Source organism: Corvus moneduloides, chromosome 5 (assembly GCF_009650955.1).
Source record: "Corvus moneduloides isolate bCorMon1 chromosome 5, bCorMon1.pri, whole genome shotgun sequence".
NCBI lineage: Eukaryota > Metazoa > Chordata > Aves > Passeriformes > Corvidae > Corvus > Corvus moneduloides.
In genome coordinates this window covers 30,359,451-30,378,400 of record NC_045480.1, presented here as the reverse complement: position 1 = coordinate 30,378,400, position 18,950 = coordinate 30,359,451, and the positions used below count along the sequence as shown (strand labels likewise).

The following is an 18,950-nucleotide window of genomic DNA, read 5'->3' as shown; positions in this document are numbered from 1 at the left end:
TGAATAAAAATAAATAAAAATGGTGTCCCTGACCACAGCTCCAGGGCCACAGCAGTTGTGAGAGCAGAGTATTTACAGATATCTTAAAGGAAGCCTAGGCTTCATCTGCATCCACACAAAAAAAGTTAGAAGGTCTGTGCATAATGCTCCCCTACCCTCATAAATACATGCAACATGCAGAGTTTGGAGACTTGCTTGCCTGACCCTGCTCTGAGACTTCACCCTGGGGCACCTGGTTAGCATAAAGAAGCCAGTAGGGCCCAGGAGTGGAATAAGATGATGAAATTTCATGATCTCTTTTTCATTCTATTATCAGTGTATCATAAACATGTCATGCATTATCTGTGACAAATTAAGAAAAAGAATGGTTTTGGTGCTACAGGATATTTTAAAAGTCTTTCCCCCTTGAAACAGGATACCACTAAATATTATATCTGAAAAGGTTATCAGTCTTTGTTTTAAGATAAATGAATCTCAGAGAGAACTCAGAAAAGTTGTGTAGTATAAACTGCAAATTTGCATTAGAAATATTTACAACTCCTGCTTATGATGAAGAGTGGTTTTGGTTTGGGGTTTTTTTTCTGCCATCTGCAAAACTGCTAGTTGCAATCCTTATGTGCTTTCCTACATGAAATTTTCCTCTTGATTTCATACACAGGGTAGGTCAATGATCTAATGGTGTCTGAGCTTCAAGTATTAGTGTATTATGGTCAATATGGTAATAGCACATGGAAATAACACTCAGACTGCATTAATTTTAAGACATTTTTAAACTGACATATTCCTTTTTCCTATGCAGATGTATACAATGGAGAAAGAAAACTATTTTATGAATTTTAAGTGTCCTACTTTACCATAGGTATGCATAAAAAACATTTTCATTTATAGCCATCAGAAGAACTAATGTAAACCTTCATGTAGTGACCCCAAGTCCTCCACATGAGTAGGCTGACAGATTAAATACATATTTTCAAGTAATATTTTGAATGTGATGAGATGCTTGCAGAATGACTCGTCCTCATTTAAATCAGTGGCCCTATTCCACTGCTTCATGGGACCAAGATTTTCAAGACCTGTCTTAGTATGTCTGTATGTAGAGTAAGGTGATTATTAATAATTTGAAAACTATTATATAATTCCTTATAAGGAGTATACCTTGGAAAAAATACTGTCATAGCTACTTTTAAGTCTGTGAACAAAGATGACTACTCAAATGTATTTGAAAACAGATGATAATCTTGCCCTGGCAGTAGGGTTCTGTGCCCAGACTATTGTTATCCATTGCCCAGACACATGCTTTTATTCTCCTGCTATACTCACAGTACTGTTCAAAACTGAGGAAGGTTTTGGGGGTTGGTTTGTTTGGGGTCTTTTTGGGTTTTGGAGGGGGTTTTTGTAGGATTGGGGGGGGGGGTGTTGTTAAGTGTTGTGGTTAGTTGATTTGGTTTGGGTTTTTTTCACAAAAAGGGAACAAGGAGACAACGAGTTTATTCATCCAGCTCTGAGGTTGGGTGAGTACCAGGACAAGGCTTGGTGCTTCAGAAATTTGAGCATAAATGCCAAGGGCTACTCACCCCCTTTGGAAATCAAACCTAACATCATCTCTGGCTTAGTAGTGTAACACAAAATGCCCAAATTAAAGGCTGTTATTCTCTATTTCAGTGATTTCTTCACTGCTTGGAAGCAAGAAGAAAACAAACACTGCAAGTATCCTCATCTCCAGCCCATCTCCCCAGTTAAACATAAAACATGGTTGTGTTTTCCCCTCTATAAAATGCATACAGTGTTATCATGTTATTCATTTTAAATGTGCTATGATTTGTATAATGTCATGACATTAGATATCTGGCATATGGATGATTTTAAGTCACTATATTATTTTAGTGTTAACTAAAACTATAGTCATGGTTAAAATTACAGCTGCTATATAAAAGACATACAAGTGATATTCAACTTTATTTTAAAAATATGGAACAAATGCACAATTGTTATGCCACAAAGCATGTTTTACAGTAAATGAAGAGCAATGTAATTTCTATTAGAATTTGGGACTAAAGTAACTAAAAATGTCACTGATAACAATTCTGTTGTAAAGTGGGAAAAAAAGCACCATATTTTTAAATACAAGCATTTTTACATTCATAAAAATTCAAGACTTTTCATTTTGGTAGAGCACTTCAAAGAATTACAAATTTGTAGTTTAAATTGCATCATAATCATCCGATCTACACTTTAAATGCTCAGCAGCATACAATACAGAAATAATCACTAAAATGTACATATGAACAAAAAGAAAAGTTAAGATGGATATGAACGCTAATGTTTTTTAAAATGATGCACACATAATTGTTTTTAAAGATATGTAACATGTATTTCATGCTTTACTTTCTGGTACCACAAAAGAAAAAAGGTCTCCTAAATATTCATTATTCCTCATATTCTGACTCCAATTAAACTTGGTGAAGCTGGAGTTTACCTGGCACAAGGCTCATGAAAACACACAAAAACAATAGAATTTGTCCAACTGACAGTAAAAAAATATATATACACACACAGTTCTTTGTAATGCATGTCTGCATGTCTATGCACAGAAATCCTTCAACTTAGCTCATGTTAAGGAGTTTGATTTCTATGATCAAATGGAAAATAGATCAGTACCTGGTAAAAGCATTATATTTAGCTTTGAAAAGGTCTAGCTATTAAAAATGCAGAGGTCCTCCAAACATATACCAGAAAGAAATACTAAAAGTACAGGAAATTAAAAACAAAGATCCTATGCTATATGAAATACCACCTGCTCTTTCTGTAAAATACATATTTGCTTAACACTGAGTAACCTCAGTGCCTTCAGTGAGCATACTGCAATTTGTACAGACTTCCCAGCGTGTCTAGGAAGAATTAGGGCCCAGGAGCATTAAAAAGGTGCTTTTATTTTCTTTTTTATGCACTCAAGTAAGACACGCCAGCCTTCCTGTGAATTAAATTCCTACTGTACAAAATGTGCCTCAATGTCAAAAGCCTTATACCCAATTGCACAGTCCAGGTTTCCGGCACTGTCACAATTTCATCATCTCAGGATGCTTATGGCACATTGATACTGGCACTTATTAAAACTTCTATGAAAACACTATGCCTTATATTTCTTAAATATAGATTTTTTGGCATAAATTTTGGGGGGAAGGTGACTAGACTTGTACATTTATCATGTAACAAAATACAGAATATATATTTAAGCTTTACCAAGTTTTGCCTCTAAATTCATTGTATCATTCGAAGTTTCTGGATGACACAGGTCAATTCCTACTTAAGTACATAAGTAACTCTGTATCACTACTCTTGACATTTATTGCTGATAGTTCTGCAACAGCAGGTAATATAAATTGCTTTAACACTTGGCAACATATGCACAGTATGACAGATTTCAGGAATCTGACCAGCATTTGTTGTGGCCGAATGTGGGGAAACACAGAAGGTGAAAAGGCTCTTAGGTGTGAGAAAAAAGCAGGATTCAGGAATAAAGCAGAAGAGTTTAGGGATCAGCTTTAGCTGCGAAAACTTGAAGGTAGAAGAAGATACAATTAATAGCAAGCAAGGACATTGAAACAATGGCCGGAGTTTCTAGGTTTAGCAGAGATAGGTTTTGAAGTTGCAAAAAATATGCTTAGCAGGATAGATAAGTTTAAGCTTAATAATGGAATATTGTGCATTGTTCTAGAAAGGTGTAACAAGCGAGTGTTGTGTACAACAGAAGTACGTGCGCTGTTGAGGACTGGTTAAAACAGTTGTGTGTAAATTTTAGAAGCATGCTAATTGGCTAAGAAGCTTTTAAGAATGGTCTGTAACCAGGAAGTCTCTGGATGCCTGTGCCAGAGTGAGCTTTGTACCGTCTCTGTCTCAACTCAGTATGTGAGACTGATAATGGAATAAAATAATAAAAGGCTCCTGGAACACCTGTCCAGGCTTCTTGTCCCGTTTGTCGGTGAAAATGCCGACATGCAAAAACATACTATTATTAACAGAATTGTTTTATTCACGATAACGGACAATGAAATCTAAGTTGCCTCATAAAACTTCCCATTGCAGAATTAGGACTGCAATACCACAGGAGGATCCCTTCAGTTAACATGAAGTATTCAGAAATGTTTTATGACTCCTGTACCTCAGAACGAAAAGATTTATTTGTTCTCTGTTACATATGTTTTGTCTTACTTTCTTAAAGCCAACGGGGTAAGAATAATTCCTTTATCTAATGGCATATCCAGAATGTACCAACACAAATAAAGTTTATGAGAATTTTTTTCTACAAAGGAAATAAAAACCCATTAAGCTACCTTCAAAAGTAGATATTTTGTATTAATACGTACCATTATTAATTGCACACAACAATTTACAGTATCAAAAATACTGTTGTTAAAAAATAACAACTATTTAATTCCAATGGACTTGTGCTTTCAGCTGATCTTTCAGCAAGTACCAATATAGAGCAAATGTGAGAACAAAATCAGGATTTGTTGCATCCATCACTCTTGTGTAAGGACTAGCATGGCATATCCTTTGCTTCTGCAAAGGCCTGCTAAAGCATCTGCAATTTTAAGACTGCATATAGAAATGCACATCAAATTTACTATAAATATCTTACTTCTGGCTTGTCTGTTTTCACTCAGCCACTGACTAATAATGACTTTACACACATATAAATAAGCTTTGCTCAGTTGAAGCAACTATGAGTACCCAATGACTTTCCTTTAATTTCATTTCATATCTCATTAGTTATGTGGATAGTTCTGGTGCTGCAGCTCCTCCCATCTGTCTTAGCAACACTTGTACAGGCACATTCTATTATTTTAAAATAATTAATTTCTCTAACAAGGGGGGAGAAATATTCATACAAATGAAAGGGGAAACTGTCAATACACAAAGTGCTGACACATCCATCGGGTAAATAAGCTAGAAAATTTACTTCCTTTAGTTCCCTCCAGAGGCCTTATAGAAATTATTTTAATCAGTACATCAGATTTGCTATGGGTTAATGTCAGACAGATGCAAATGCATAGACAGGTGTGCACACACACATTCTGTATGATGGCCTTGGGAGGGAATGGAGTCTTCCTTGCATATCACAGAACAGCAGCAGTTTGCGTCTGGGGAGCCTGGCTGGCCTGCTCTGTGGCATCAACAACCATAGCAAAAAGCAAGTCTGTGCTTCCCACATGCTGAGATGTGGAAGGAATTTTAAGAGCTGTGTTTCACCATAGGCTTGTAAAGACATCACACAAAAGCTTTAAATGGGCACAGCTGACTTGCTCCCGCAGCAATGGCTTTTTTTGAAGCTGAGGATTTAAGACTACTGGGAAAGAAGTCATTTTAAGATTAAAAAGAGTGACATATTGCTCTGAAAAAGGAGAGATGTAGAAGCAGCGTAACTAGTTTGGTTTTTTCTTTTTTCTTTTTTCTTTTTTGTGAAATTCCAGCTGTTATAAAAAGTAAGGTGCTTTTCAACCAACATAGCTCTCATGGCATTTAAAGTTCTTATACCTACCAATAGAGATTAATACCAATGGCTAATGCCAGCAGCAGATTGCAACTCTCCATGACAAATTCCAAGACAATTCTTACTATAGGGAAGGATTTGTAAATATATTTTTGCAAAATACTTAATATTGTGGAATCATTCATGGGACTTGAACCTACTCCTTGCTGAGAAAAAGTGTTAAAATTTGGGTGCCTTTGACAGATAACATGATTTATACTGAAAGAAGAACAGTTTCTGGTTTTACCAGCATGAAAATAATTGTTCACCCAGCACAGCCACACCAGTTTGGTTCTTTACATAAATTAGCATGAAGACATCATACCCACATGAAGGGGTTTGTGGATGTAGGCTTGGCTCACAAAAAAGTGCTGTGCTAACATATGTGTAAGACTTAATGAAGCACTGAAATACTCTTTTGATAAGGCTTTTTCCCAAAGTCCAAACCTCTGGTTTTTTAACCTCCCCTGAAAAGAAAGCCAGGATTTTGTGCATTAATTTTTCTTAGGAGAAGCAATGTGTAACGTAATCTCAGCAATATCAGTTCTGGAACATGATAAAGGAGAAAGTATAGGGGGAAAAATGTTAGGAGGAAAACTGGATGACGGCTGTAGGTAAGTACCAAATTATATAGTGGGATAAAATTCTGGCCCTTCTGAAGTCAAAAGCACAAAATTTGCTAAATCACATCTGATTGTCACTGTCAATATTGTAACCAACAGATTATTCCCCAGATGATTTTGCAGAAAACAAAAGAGCTCCTCTTGTGAGTATTATTCTATACATACAGCATCCTTCAAAGAAAAGGCATGCAGTTAAGCAGAAATCTTGAATGCTATTTAGAGGGACTAAAAACCTTTGGAGTATCTTCACTGCTTGAGTTCTCCGTGACTACTGATGAGTAGTCATGGGTAGTAAAGAGAAGCAATTACTTCTTTTTACATAAATATATGATCCTCTAATTTTTACAAAGTATCTAATCCATACAATTACCATTCATTTTGCAAATACTTTCCAGGCTTGTATGAATGAAATTTATCTCCCATGAGTTACTTCAACAGAAAGAAGAGAATTTAGATTGTTACCAAAACATGTAACGAAGATAAGGAGAAGGTATGAAAGGCACTTGTGTTCACAGTGCATTGTCAAATACTCAGAACGTCTTGCAGACAGTTCTAAAATTCTTCATATTTGATGATTGCCAGTGACTTTGCATGACACTTCAAATAATGTCTCCAAATTTTTGCTTGCCAAAGGGTACTTTTTTTAAAAAATTTGAATATTAATCTCCATGCTGTCAGTTCTGAAATGATGAAGACAGATTAGCAGCTTGTCCAAAATACCAGTCAGGCCTTGTAGTAAACACTTTCAATAGGCCCAGTGTTGGCAGAAAGCTTCCAAAATTTCAGTCTGCAAGTAAAATCCCAATTGAAGGTTTAAAATATTTGTGTGTTTGCAGAGTTTAACATTCACTTGTCCTTTCATGTGGAAGAAATTGATCCCTTTCATTTGCATTTTCAGTGTCATCCACTTCTTCCACTGGGTTCTTTTCTTGCAACCCACTATTTTCTGAACAAGAATCATCATATCCATCTCCCTGATGACCTTCAACACTGTGTCTGATGCCATAAGCAAAGTAAATGACGAAGCCTTCCAAAAGGAGAAAGAAAAGGTTCATAGGGGTTTCAGGCAAGTAGTGCATTAAAAAGTAGTTATTTCTCTCTGGCTGAACAGATTTTGCAAAAGAATTTTCTTCTTCAGATACCAGAATCAGAGCTCATGCTTCAGGTCTTCCCTGTTTCTATAAGAAGTTCTAGTGCATAATTTTTGCATAATTAAATGTTCTAATAGATTATGGAAACTACTATCTCTAATTTACGTCTAGATGGAATAATACAGTTTTCTATATCTAAAAGAGGACAGATTGATATACTGGAAAGAAACGTGTTACAAGCAGGTTTCTACACAATTTTAGCTATACTTACTAGGAAAAAAAATCATTGCTCATTGGAATTCTTCATATTACCTAAAAGCTATATTTGCAATTTTGACTGCATATAAATATTTCTTCTGAAGCATGTTCTTGTTTTGATCAGAAATATTAGCTGACTTTTATTAAATCACAGATATTTTTTCAAATATTTAAGGAGAAGAATGTTCTAAGATGGGATTCGTAAGTTCTAGTGTATGAAGTGACTGAAATGAACAGAAGTACATACCAAGTGCCATCCAGATGCTAAATCTCATCCAAGTTTCTCCACTTAATTGTACCATCAAGTAAATATTTACCAGTATACTGAATGATGGCAAAAATGGCAATAGTGGAACCTAAAAGGAAATATTTAATATGTTTTTATTAAATATATGTATTTTTTTTGCATGTTACACTTCAGGTATATAACACAAACTAGAGGTAACACATGTAATCACTAATAAAGAATATAAATTTTTTTTGCTGTTGTAATGTAGTGAAATTTTCTTTTTCACTGGGCTTAACCAACAGTTTCTACAGATCTTAAACTTTTAAAATACCTTATGTTTAATATATATTCTCTAAGGCTATAGAAAAACTTTGCAGTTTGTGCTGAACATATACTAATAAATTCCTGTATTTACAGCTGAAAAATAATGTATCTATCTCTCTTATTCTGGAATGCTCCCCCAGCTCCACCAGATTCCTTGACCTTCATCACTGTACTTCATTATTTCCATTAAATAACTGATCTTAGAATATAAGTGAAAGTGCAAAAGGAAAGGATTTATACTCTGTATTGAGGTCCAAAGGATTGCAGACTACACAAAGTGATTGTACACTCATCAGTTTCTGAGTTGTTTTCCAGCTTCTAAGTTCTCTCTTCCACTCATTAGAATCCATCCAAAGCTCTCATCAGAGAGTAACATAGAGAATACATTATTTACCATGAAGGCTACTTTCTGCCGGTTCTGAGGCTGCCTTTGGATGAGGAGAATCGTAACTATGAATGTTACCACCAAAAAAGCAAGAAGGCCAATACTCCAGGGCTCCAAGTTAGCAATGAAATGAATCCCATATGTCATGAGGATACTCAAGCCACAAATCGAGCAACCTGTATAAAAACCAAAAAAATTATGGAAATATGTCACTTAATCTCTGCACTGAAGAGGAAGTGACTTCTAAGAAGAGTGATAGCAAGCTTCAACGTGTACTGTTGTTATGAATATGTTTAATTAAATGAAAATGACTACTGATTAGATTTATTCATCAAGAAGGATAAAAGCACAGAATGACACCTTTAGTATGACTGAAAGAAGGCATGTTATCAGCAGATTTTTAATTCTGCCTTTAATAAAATTCCACCATGTATGTTAATGCATACATGAGTTTGGACAGCCGAATACTTACCTAAGAGACTCACTAAAATGTTAACTATAGTTGCACTCTGCTCAGTTGGTAAACTGGATGGACTAATCAAGGCCTGAAGATGGAAGCTATTCTCTTCTATCATGTTTATCTGTGACTCACTCACTGCAGATTCCCTTTCAGCTGCAGCCAGAGCTGCTTTCTCTGGAGAGTATTTTGGTTCCTCATAGGTGGGTTGGTACCTATGCATAAAACAGAGTAATAAAAAACCATTAAGCATACTTCCGGATTTGAAGCAATATGACTCTAGGAATGTATTTAAGTACTAAATTCTTTTCAGTAGAGCATTGGAATTTCCCATGTTTTAACTGCACTGCAACAGCATTATTAGTCACTATCATATATAAAAATACTTGCAACTCACTTTTTGGATTGGTTTGTTTGGAGATTTTTTTGGGCAGTTTTTTAAGCTACCTGAATGCACCAGCAGCTCAGATAAATGACCAGTCCCATACAGAAAGAAAGGACAGGGTCCGGTAGTCAACAGCAAGGAAAGAGTAAGGAGCTTGTTTCTGACTTGCTTCCCATACTATAAGAGGCTTCTAACTGGAATTAACAGAAAATTTACATCTGCTTTGTTAGCTTTTAAGTGTATTTTTAAAAATACGTATGGTAAATAAGTCCTTTTTAAATAGAATAGGCTTCTCTTTTAAAGTGTAAATTATTGCAACAGTGAATTTGAGCTGAATTTAAGCTGCTACACTTTTCAAAGTTAATTACTTAGCCTTAAGTAATAAAGGCTGACTTTTTAAAATAAAAAGAGCAAAACATAATAAAATGAGCTGTGGCTAGCAATATATAATTCTATAGCTTTACAAACATGACTGATACCAGTTTTACTGAGAAGTATTTATAGTCTCACTCACTGAGAGATAATATTTGCACTCTCTTCTAGCGCTACCATAACTTAAAACACTTGTCTGGTCTTACATTTCTGACTAGGATAATACAAAGCAACTATTTGAACTTGTTCGTCCTGTGAACCACCTAGAACATCTACCCCTTTGACATATAGTCCCCAAAATGCAATATGCCTGATGTACAGCATAGATTGTACTTATATCAAAATATCATTCATTGAATTCTGTACTGAAGCTTATATTTAGTACCTTTGGAACTAATCTGTGGACCAATACTTCTTCAGGAAAATAAAAGGTGTCTAAATTTTACCAGAAGCTTTGACCCAACTCACTGCTATACTTACATAACAATATACCAACACAAAGTAAACCACAGTAGAATACAAAGGATGTTTTTGGCTCACCTAAGAATGAGGACACAGGTTGCCACAAGTGAATAAGCAAGAAGTGTGCCAATAGACATCATGTCCACTAAAGCCTTTAGGTCAAACAGAAATGCCATTACAGCTAAAAAAGAAAAGAAATTGAAAAAATCCCATGAGACTGACACAGAATTGTAGAATCATTCACATTGGGAAAGAAGTTTAAGATCATCAAGTTTAACCATAAGTGCCAAGATTAATATTAAGATATATTAAGCTAAGATTTTCAAATCTGTCCGCAGCGTAACTTACTGTTTTACTGACAGCAATGTGAGTGAAATTGTGATAATCCTTAAAACCACATTTTTTTAAGGCACTGGTATCATTCCAAAACTAATTCCCTACAGTTGGGGATCTCATTCCTATAAGATAGGCACTGATGAGTCATAGAGTCATGCTGCATAATCAAATGCTTATATTGGACTTATTTGGATATAAGTATTTGCACATATATTGTTGAATTTGGGCCATATTAAAAATACATTTTTATAGAATAAAGTTCAGATGCTGCAGCAGAATCTCACCAAAGCTGAAAGGATGGATCCCATTGCCAAACTGAGAAAAAGTCATTGTGGTGTAAAATTTCTGCCAAGCTGGGAAAGAGCTCTATGTGAAGAGGACTTTCAGGAGTTGCCTCAAATAAAACAGTTTTGTGGGGTTTTTTTAATGGTTATCTTACTAAAAATAGTTTTCAATTCACCTTCAGGAAGGACCAGTAACATCTCTCAAGAATGAATATTCTTAAGATCACTGAACTCAGAGGCAGAAAATTCCACGATAGTAATCATAGATAAGTAATCATAGAAATCTTGTGTTTATGAAAGTTAATGCCACATTCATTTGGAGATTCTGGAATGTCTTTTTTTGTCTATGCTGTTTGCACACAGAAGCCCATTATTCATAAAGAAATTAGGAGAAACTATCAGTAAAAGAAAGGCTAATTCCAATTTATTTGAAATACATGTGCTCAAAGAGCATCTTAAAATATTTGTATTTTATTAATATTTTTGAGATGCATATTTTTTGAGTCATCAGTAATCTCAACATCAAAAGAAACTATTAAATGTAGTCTTTATACGCTGTGTGTATATGCACATTATATTAAAAAATACTTATATTTCATATTTATGGTGTGCATTAGTTAATGTATTTGTAAACAGCTGCGTAAGTGCGCAAACACACGGACACATACTCCCCTAGTATTTGATCGTGAAGGAGGAAGCAAAATGTGATTTTCTGAAAACAAGACTGCTGGATTATAAAATTATATTTTATACAATTTGGGGGTCTCTTTTTCCAATTAAGAAAGAGCATCCTGTTTTCTTTAATGACAGTGGATGTTCCTAAATCCAAAAAGCAATTTGCAGAGTAGATTTTTGAATATCTCACTGCTTTTCATGTTCTAAAGAGCAAAGCTGAGGAAGAACAGAACTTAACTAAAACCTCATGTACAGTAGCTCTACTTAATTTTTAATCCTACCTTCAAAAAGCTACTCTATAGCCCAGATATTCTTTAACTTTAGAAACAAAGTGAAAAATGCCTGCAAGTTTTTTCTTAGTAGTTCTTCTCTATTAAGAGAAAAAATAGCAGAGTATTTCTCTTCCACCTATCTTAATTCTACTCCAAGAGACAACGGTAGGTCCATTTATGGTGAAACTGGACTGACAATGAAACATTTTGTCAATTTCACTTGATTACCACCTGTGAAAACATCAGTCACATAATAATGTGACAACTGTCTCAGCTGTAGTCTTGACCTGATAACTTTAATTAAACATCTCATCTCCTTAATATTTCTTACAGCTGTAAAGCTATTCATGCTACAAATACATAGAAAAGTCAGATAACATAAGCTGTTGCATACATCCATAACTATTCTGTCAAAACTACTTATGACCACAAAATACCAAATATGGTTGTTTTTTTTTTTAATTAGAAAAAGAAATTAGTCTTTCTTCAGCAGTAGATAAAGCTGTTTTCCGGTGAGCTGTTGATGCACCAAATTCCCCAGACTGTCTAAAAGCAGTCCAATGTCAGCTGCTGCAGAGCTATAGGCAGGGCTGTATAACTGCATCAATCACTTTACCAGCTGGGTAATACACTATTCTTCTCATCATTACTGTGATTTCACATAAAGATCTTGATTTCACCCCACAAAACTACACTTCCAAATTCTTAAAAGAGAATATGTCAATAAGATAAATTCAAATAAAATAAAGTTGAAATAATAAAAGTGATGCTAAGCAATCTGTTTGTACTCTAACCAAAGGAAAGGAAACTGATAATAATTCTTCATGTGGGAACTATCTGGACAATGACTGTGCCTTTCTGCATTATTAAGCATGCAGTGTGAGCAGTTCCAGTCTTGTGGCATCTGAGGGTGACCCTGACTATAAATAAAAATAGTTTAGTCTCATTCCTGAACCTCTTATTTGAGATTAATTTTAGCCAAGGTTGCTAAAAGTTCTAGGGCATGTATTTCATATTTGAATTACTTAAAAAAAATATTTATTTGCCTTTGAGTTAAATACTTCTGAAGCTTCCGTTTTCCTGGGTGATTAGACATCCCACTGATCAATGAAATTTGGGCACAGCTACATGTACCTCTGCAAGAAGTATGGACAAAAGTGAAGCAGTTGTAGTTTAAGAATTGACCATAAGAGTTGACAACAGCTCCCAAAATACTGTTTTCATAAAATATATGTAGGCATGAATGTGTATACATATATGTACAGACACAAAAGCTCCCAACACACACATGCCCCTCAACCACAACTTGGTAACCCTATACAACAACAGAATAAATTTCTTTGGAAGACAATTTAAAAATCTTTGTATTTTACTCAAAAGTTGACCCTGCTGCAAATGTAATTTATTTTCCCTATATCTCATAATAAAAAATGTGGCAGTTCTTTCCCCCCCCTTATAGATGGGATAAATATATTGGGTCTACATCAGACAAGAAAGCCCTGTCAGCAGAGCATCAGCCTAAGGGACTCAGATTAAATAACAAGCTTATTCACCATACGAGGGGTTAATATTGAAAAAAAAATTGAATTCTGTGACATTAAGACCATCACCACCACCATGATTGGCTTGATCTGGAGTTCTTACACCCGTTGATTACTCAATAATTTTATTCCCATTGTACATGCAAGGGAAGTTAAAAGCAGCCCTTTTCAAAAATATAAAGTACCATGCATGTGCATAGAGCGCTTAAATCCCAGTTTTAAGTAACATGGGCTTTGAGAGCTTACCAGAGATGACCCCTGCTGTCAAGGTGGCAGAAACTGGTGCCTGCCTCTTACTCACTTTGGCAAGAAAACTAAAGAGTAAACCATCACGTGCCATGGCAAACAGAATTCGGGGCAAAGGGAACATAGAGCCGAGAAGACTAGAACAGAAAAATGTATAGTTCAAATACAGGTTATTAAAAGCACAATGCTTTACTGGTAAACCCAACTACACAAAAAGAAAGCTTGGAGGAATTAATGGGTTTGGGTATAGTTTTTCTTAGGCTCTGTGTTGCTGCTCTTGGTATTTTGTTTGGTTGACTGATGTTCTTGCTTTTGAGTTGTTGTTTATTTTGACCCTAGGCTTTGAAAGCACTTGAGATAAATCAACAAATAAAAATCTGCGGTAGAGAAGTTTTACTGGTAGACTACTTTACCTAGCAACAAGCAGATTTGATCATTTCAGTCCAAAGCAAATCAAAGCTGCACAACAGTGGTTTATTTCCATATATGCAATCTGTTTAGCTGTGCACCTTTCTTTACAAGGATCAACTCTTAGTCTCACCTGCTACTGCACCAGACGATAGAGTAGCAACTAGTGGGGTCTTCGTTTTGGGATTGATTTGAGCTAGACATTTGAAAAGCAACCCATCCTTCGCCATAGCATAGATTACACGTGGTATTGGGAAAATGGATCCAAGAAGACTGAGTAAAAAGCAAACACATGCAACATGGCAAACACAATTCATGCAGAGTTGTATTCATGGACAAAATGAAAAATGTTAATTAATGGCATGTATAGAAACAAAATGTATGGTTGTAAGACAAAACCAAAAAGCCCCATAGCCCAAGGTACTACAGATCAGACACAAATAATTTTTTTTTAACTGTAAAGTTGATATTATTACTATTATTATTATTATATTAATGAATCCAGATTAGCAAGATAACTCTTGCCATCACTGTAGTTCTTGGGTGTTAGTGGACCAGGAACATGTTCCAGATCACACTAACTATGCAATTAAGCTTTAGTAGTCCTGGAGAAAGTCTGTCAGTCAGCAGCAGCAAATAAATAAGCATAAGCAGCATCCCTTACACAATATATTTCCATGTAAGCCGGCTTATTAACAGTAATTCAAAGTAAGCACCATACAAGTATACTTGGGCAGATTAATTTTTTCGAGTAAAGCACCCCTAGGCAAGCTTCATTAAGACTTTTTTGGAAGAAGTAAAGCTAATTAATTTAGACTTGTTATTAGCAGAACACATAAAGCTTTTAAACTATTGATAACTTGAAGTTCTTAAACATACTTCTTAAATTAGGTGTTTTCTTTCCCTCAAAGAGAAATACTTCTAATTAAGAAAACAAAAGGTGAAATCATAGCCAGTATAACCTCTGCAGCAAGCACACAAGTTTTTAACCAGGTGAATGGTTTCCTTTCTTACTTTAGAGAAACAACTACATCACTTAAAGAAGGCACAGCTCTTACATACCACAGGTGCTAGGTACATCCAGTAACGCTTGTGGGACACAGGTGTTAAGGTTAGACAGGAGAGAAGTTTTATTGCAAATGAACTGATTTTGATGTACGAGTTATGAGTGTACCTTCCACAAAGAAGGTACATTCCAAAAAAATTCCGGAAAGTTTTTTGTTGTTTTAGCTTTGTAAAGTTCATTTATCCTACCCTTCTTTAAGTACATTCGCATACATAATGGCAATATTAACAAACATCTTTACCCTGGCGAAACTAGTTCATGACATAACACAGTGAGAGGAAACTGTAAAGACCAAAAGCAATTAATTCCAAAGTTTTTTCTTAATTGTACCTCTAAACTGAGGGATATGAAATACAGTTTCCTTTGGTTTGTTCTAAACTAACATCAGTCAACAGATTGAAAGATTAATCTCTCCACAGGAGTAAATATAATTCTTCAGGATACACTGGAAAAAGAGACCAACGGTTCAAATTTCTAAAAATACATTCTTACCATCTCAGTTCACTTTGTTTTCCAGTATTAATTTCTTTAATCTAGTTTCTTATATGTAACTTTTACTATTTATCAATGTAAAGAAAAAAAATCAGTGAAACCCTCCAAACTGAGGGGACCAAGACAACTATATAGAAAATAACTATAATCCCAGGATGAACTGTGTAACTGTGATATCCTTCAGTCAGTCCTACATTTCTTTTAATGTCCTTCCTGAACTACTTCATGTTTCTAACCCCTCCTACATCTAAATGTTCCTTTCCTTTAAACCATTGCCCACAGTCAACAAGCTCATATTCAGGCTAATGCCTACAGGGTTATGTTGGAGTGCTGTTAGTGCTTCCACAGGCAACTTGCTTTCCTTTGTGGAAAGGCAGCCAGTGTTCTTACCACTGAAGCTCATGTAAATGACTCCTTACCTACACAAGCTCAGGTAAAAGATTGGCATCAGCATTTTTCTATCCCTAAATTCAAGTATCAAGCAGTTTTCTATTTAATTAAAGTGTTTCTATCACATTACAATTGGGGTGTATTATATCTGAACACATACTAACACATATCATGCCCTCCCTGATCTTTTTAATCAAAATAATACGTTAAGTTTACATTCACAGTTTCACAAAGGGGAATAAATTATAATATTTTCACAGCTATAATCTACATCTCAAATACCCACACAGAAACCACAGGAAGGGATGATGTCATAAGACAGACTGGCTACTGGAGGAAAACAGAGACAGGCAACGAAGACAAGGAGTGGAGCTAGTTAATCATGTCTTCAATTTTGCCTGCAAATACACAGAGCCCATAAAGCTGCTGAGTCACTGGGAATGGACAGCGAAAAAGGACAAAATGGGTGATGTTTACTTTGTCAGTTAATAAAGTAACTTGCAGGTCATATGTTTGAAAATACTTACTTAAATTTAAAAAAAAATTTTGGGGTAATAAGCTTCTACCAAAGAGGTAGAGTTCAATAACAGTACAGTTTTTTAAAAAAAAAAGGTACCTAAATTAACACAGCTACTGCCATGTAGACCTGCTTAAGTTTAAAACTTGCTTATAATACTTATTGCTAATTCTTTGCATGGACTGAGCCTTCAGAATGAACACACAAATATACATATAAATGTAATATATTATTCATCAGAGCTTTTCCCAATAGAATTAGTATTTCAATGTTTTTACCTTGTAGACAGAGCACAGAGGGATCCCACTGCTACAATGTATTTAGCAGGACCCCATCCAACATATTCAAATGCTACTGGCAGAGGACTTTTCTCATCTAGCAGATAATACGGCATCATAAGTGTCAGTGCAGCAGAAACCCCAAAATAGGCCGTGAAGCAGACAAGCAGGGACACCACAATTCCTATGGGTATGGCTTTCTGAGGATTCTTGACCTCTTCTCCTGAAAAAAGGAAAAGAAAATGCCCCACCAAAAATTCTTACTAATTTTCCCCTTCAGCTTTAAAAGATAATATCAAAGACAAAACACTTGTTAATCTAAGTCATGGGAATCATATCTGCAATGGAAGTTTTAAAGACCTGAGTAAAATAAACTGAGACATGCAGAACAGAACTCAGTATTTTGTTGTCAGAAATAGCATTAAAATAGAGATAAATTAAAGGTCATAAAATACATTATATATTCAGAGTACTCCAAGCCCATTATTTTTAGTTATTTACCTACACTTTATAAGTTCAATGTACTCATTCCCTATCAGCCATTAGAACATCTCAGAGAACTGTAAAAGTGAGCAGGTGATTAACATTATTTGAGCAGAAAAATTGTATACTACGCACTTTCCAGACTTAGAAAGCAACAATCATTTCTTTAGAACAGGAATAAAATAAACAAAATCTCCTCATTCTTCCCAGAAAGATAGCCACGTTCAGGAATGAACTTAGACTCATTCTACATTGACTGAAAGAGGTTTGGAAGACAGCAAAGTAAGAAGAGTAGACAGATTATTATATTGTTTGTGGTTCTTTGGGGTTTTTTTGCAAAAAGACCCCCAGTGTTAGACATATATACACACATATAAATACTATACCAGTTGTTGCAATGCAGTCAAATCCTACAAAAGCATAAAAACAGGTTGCAGCGCCAGCCAATGTTCCTGTGAAACCGTATGGCATAAAGCCACCACTCCCATACATACTTGTCACATTTTCATGGGATGAGCAGTTCCTATAGAGAACAAAAATACAGCAGAAAGATAACTTCTTTTTTCATTATTGGTAGGATAAATACATGCACCCTCCTACCCTACAACTCTGAAAAAAATGTGTAAGTGTTCTCATCATGACAGAGGTCTGCTTTACAAAACTGCGTGAGATGACATTTTTATGTCCAAGCTCGTAAGAAAGACAAAAATAACAGCAAAAGGAAGAATATCTAAATCAAGTAACCATCATCTTACTTGCTTTGAAGTTTTTGACAAAACATATTAAAACACTAATAGTGTATATTACTAATAAAGCACATGTAACAGAAAACTGCTTGGAATATGAGCAAGTAAATAGATTTTTAAAAATTACTCTGTTATTGCAGTAAGGTTTCTGAGATATTCTTCACTTATTTTCCAGTTGTCAACTTCGCCTTTCACAAAACCAGAAATCATAACGAAGATTAGGACCAAGATGTTAATAGCAGTGAAAATTTTATTCACCCATGCAGACTCTTTTACTCCAAAAGATAAAAGACCTGTAAAATAAAAATATTTTATAGCTGTGAATGGCCCATTATACTAATAAAATGGCATTTTAAAGAAGGTATACATGTAAAAGAAGAACTGTAAAGAATCTGAAAGTTATTCCATCAGGATTCTACTTTATCATTAGATTTTAAACAGTTAAGTTTTAAAGTGTTAACAGTTTAATGGAAGAGCAGGCAGTGAGCAGATCAGGAAAAATTAAATACAATTGGAAAGTTTTCACAAGTCCTTTGCGCTCTAAGCGTTTCCACTAACATCCCATACATACTTTCCCTCATTATTTAGAGATTAAGTCTGAAAATTTTAAGCCTCTCAAAATAATATCTAAAAAGTCTCTGATTCCGCTAATGAGATATTTGCTCTCTTACCAGAACACAGAAATTATCTTATGAGCTGCTCATGTTTTCTTCACCAATGACATTTTTATTGAAATAGGTGTATGCTTTGTGCAACTCAGTTTTTTCCAAAAAGGCAGTATCTCAATCAGCCTAATGCAGTATGAATCACAGTATGTGCATTTTTAAAGTCCTTTCTTTATTAAAAAAAAAAAAACACAAAAAAACCCCCGAACCCAAACCACATTTCTGTGTGCTTTCCCTTGTGCCTAGCACATAACATTGTTTGTAAAATATCACCTGCTACTCCTATGATCCAGCTTTACACAGCTCACAATCCAATTACTGTATCATGCTCAACCTATACAGTCCTGAGCCATTCCCACTGACTCTCCTCTCAGCAGTGGGGAATTCCACCCAGTTCAGTCACTGGGGGTTTGACTCCTTATCACAGACACCTGG

The 18,950-nt window shown here is 35.2% G+C and overlaps 1 protein-coding gene across 10 annotated transcripts in view; it reads right to left on the bottom strand.

Moving 5' to 3' along the window:
• Positions 1–1,937: 1,937 nt before the first annotated feature.
• Positions 1,938–18,950, bottom strand: part of SLC7A2 (solute carrier family 7 member 2) — a 55,188-nt gene continuing 38,175 nt past the window's right edge. For 9 of the 10 annotated variants that reach the window (XM_032109084.1, XM_032109085.1, XM_032109083.1 and 6 more), the window contains 9 exons: positions 17,978–18,143; positions 17,491–17,627; positions 16,622–16,844; positions 14,012–14,151; positions 10,195–10,297; positions 8,913–9,112; positions 8,450–8,616; positions 7,750–7,858; positions 1,938–7,180 (listed from right to left, as the gene is read on the bottom strand). In XM_032109084.1, coding sequence (XP_031964975.1) covers positions 6,993–7,180; positions 7,750–7,858; positions 8,450–8,616; positions 8,913–9,112; positions 10,195–10,297; positions 14,012–14,151; positions 16,622–16,844; positions 17,491–17,627; positions 17,978–18,143 — 1,433 coding nt within the window. In that variant the 3' untranslated portion in view covers positions 1,938–6,992. Of the gene's footprint in view, positions 7,181–7,749; positions 7,859–8,449; positions 8,617–8,912; positions 9,113–10,194; positions 10,298–13,470; positions 13,608–14,011; positions 14,152–16,621; positions 16,845–17,490; positions 17,628–17,977; positions 18,144–18,950 lie in introns of all 10 variants that reach the window. The other variant, XM_032109091.1, reaches the window with a different exon arrangement.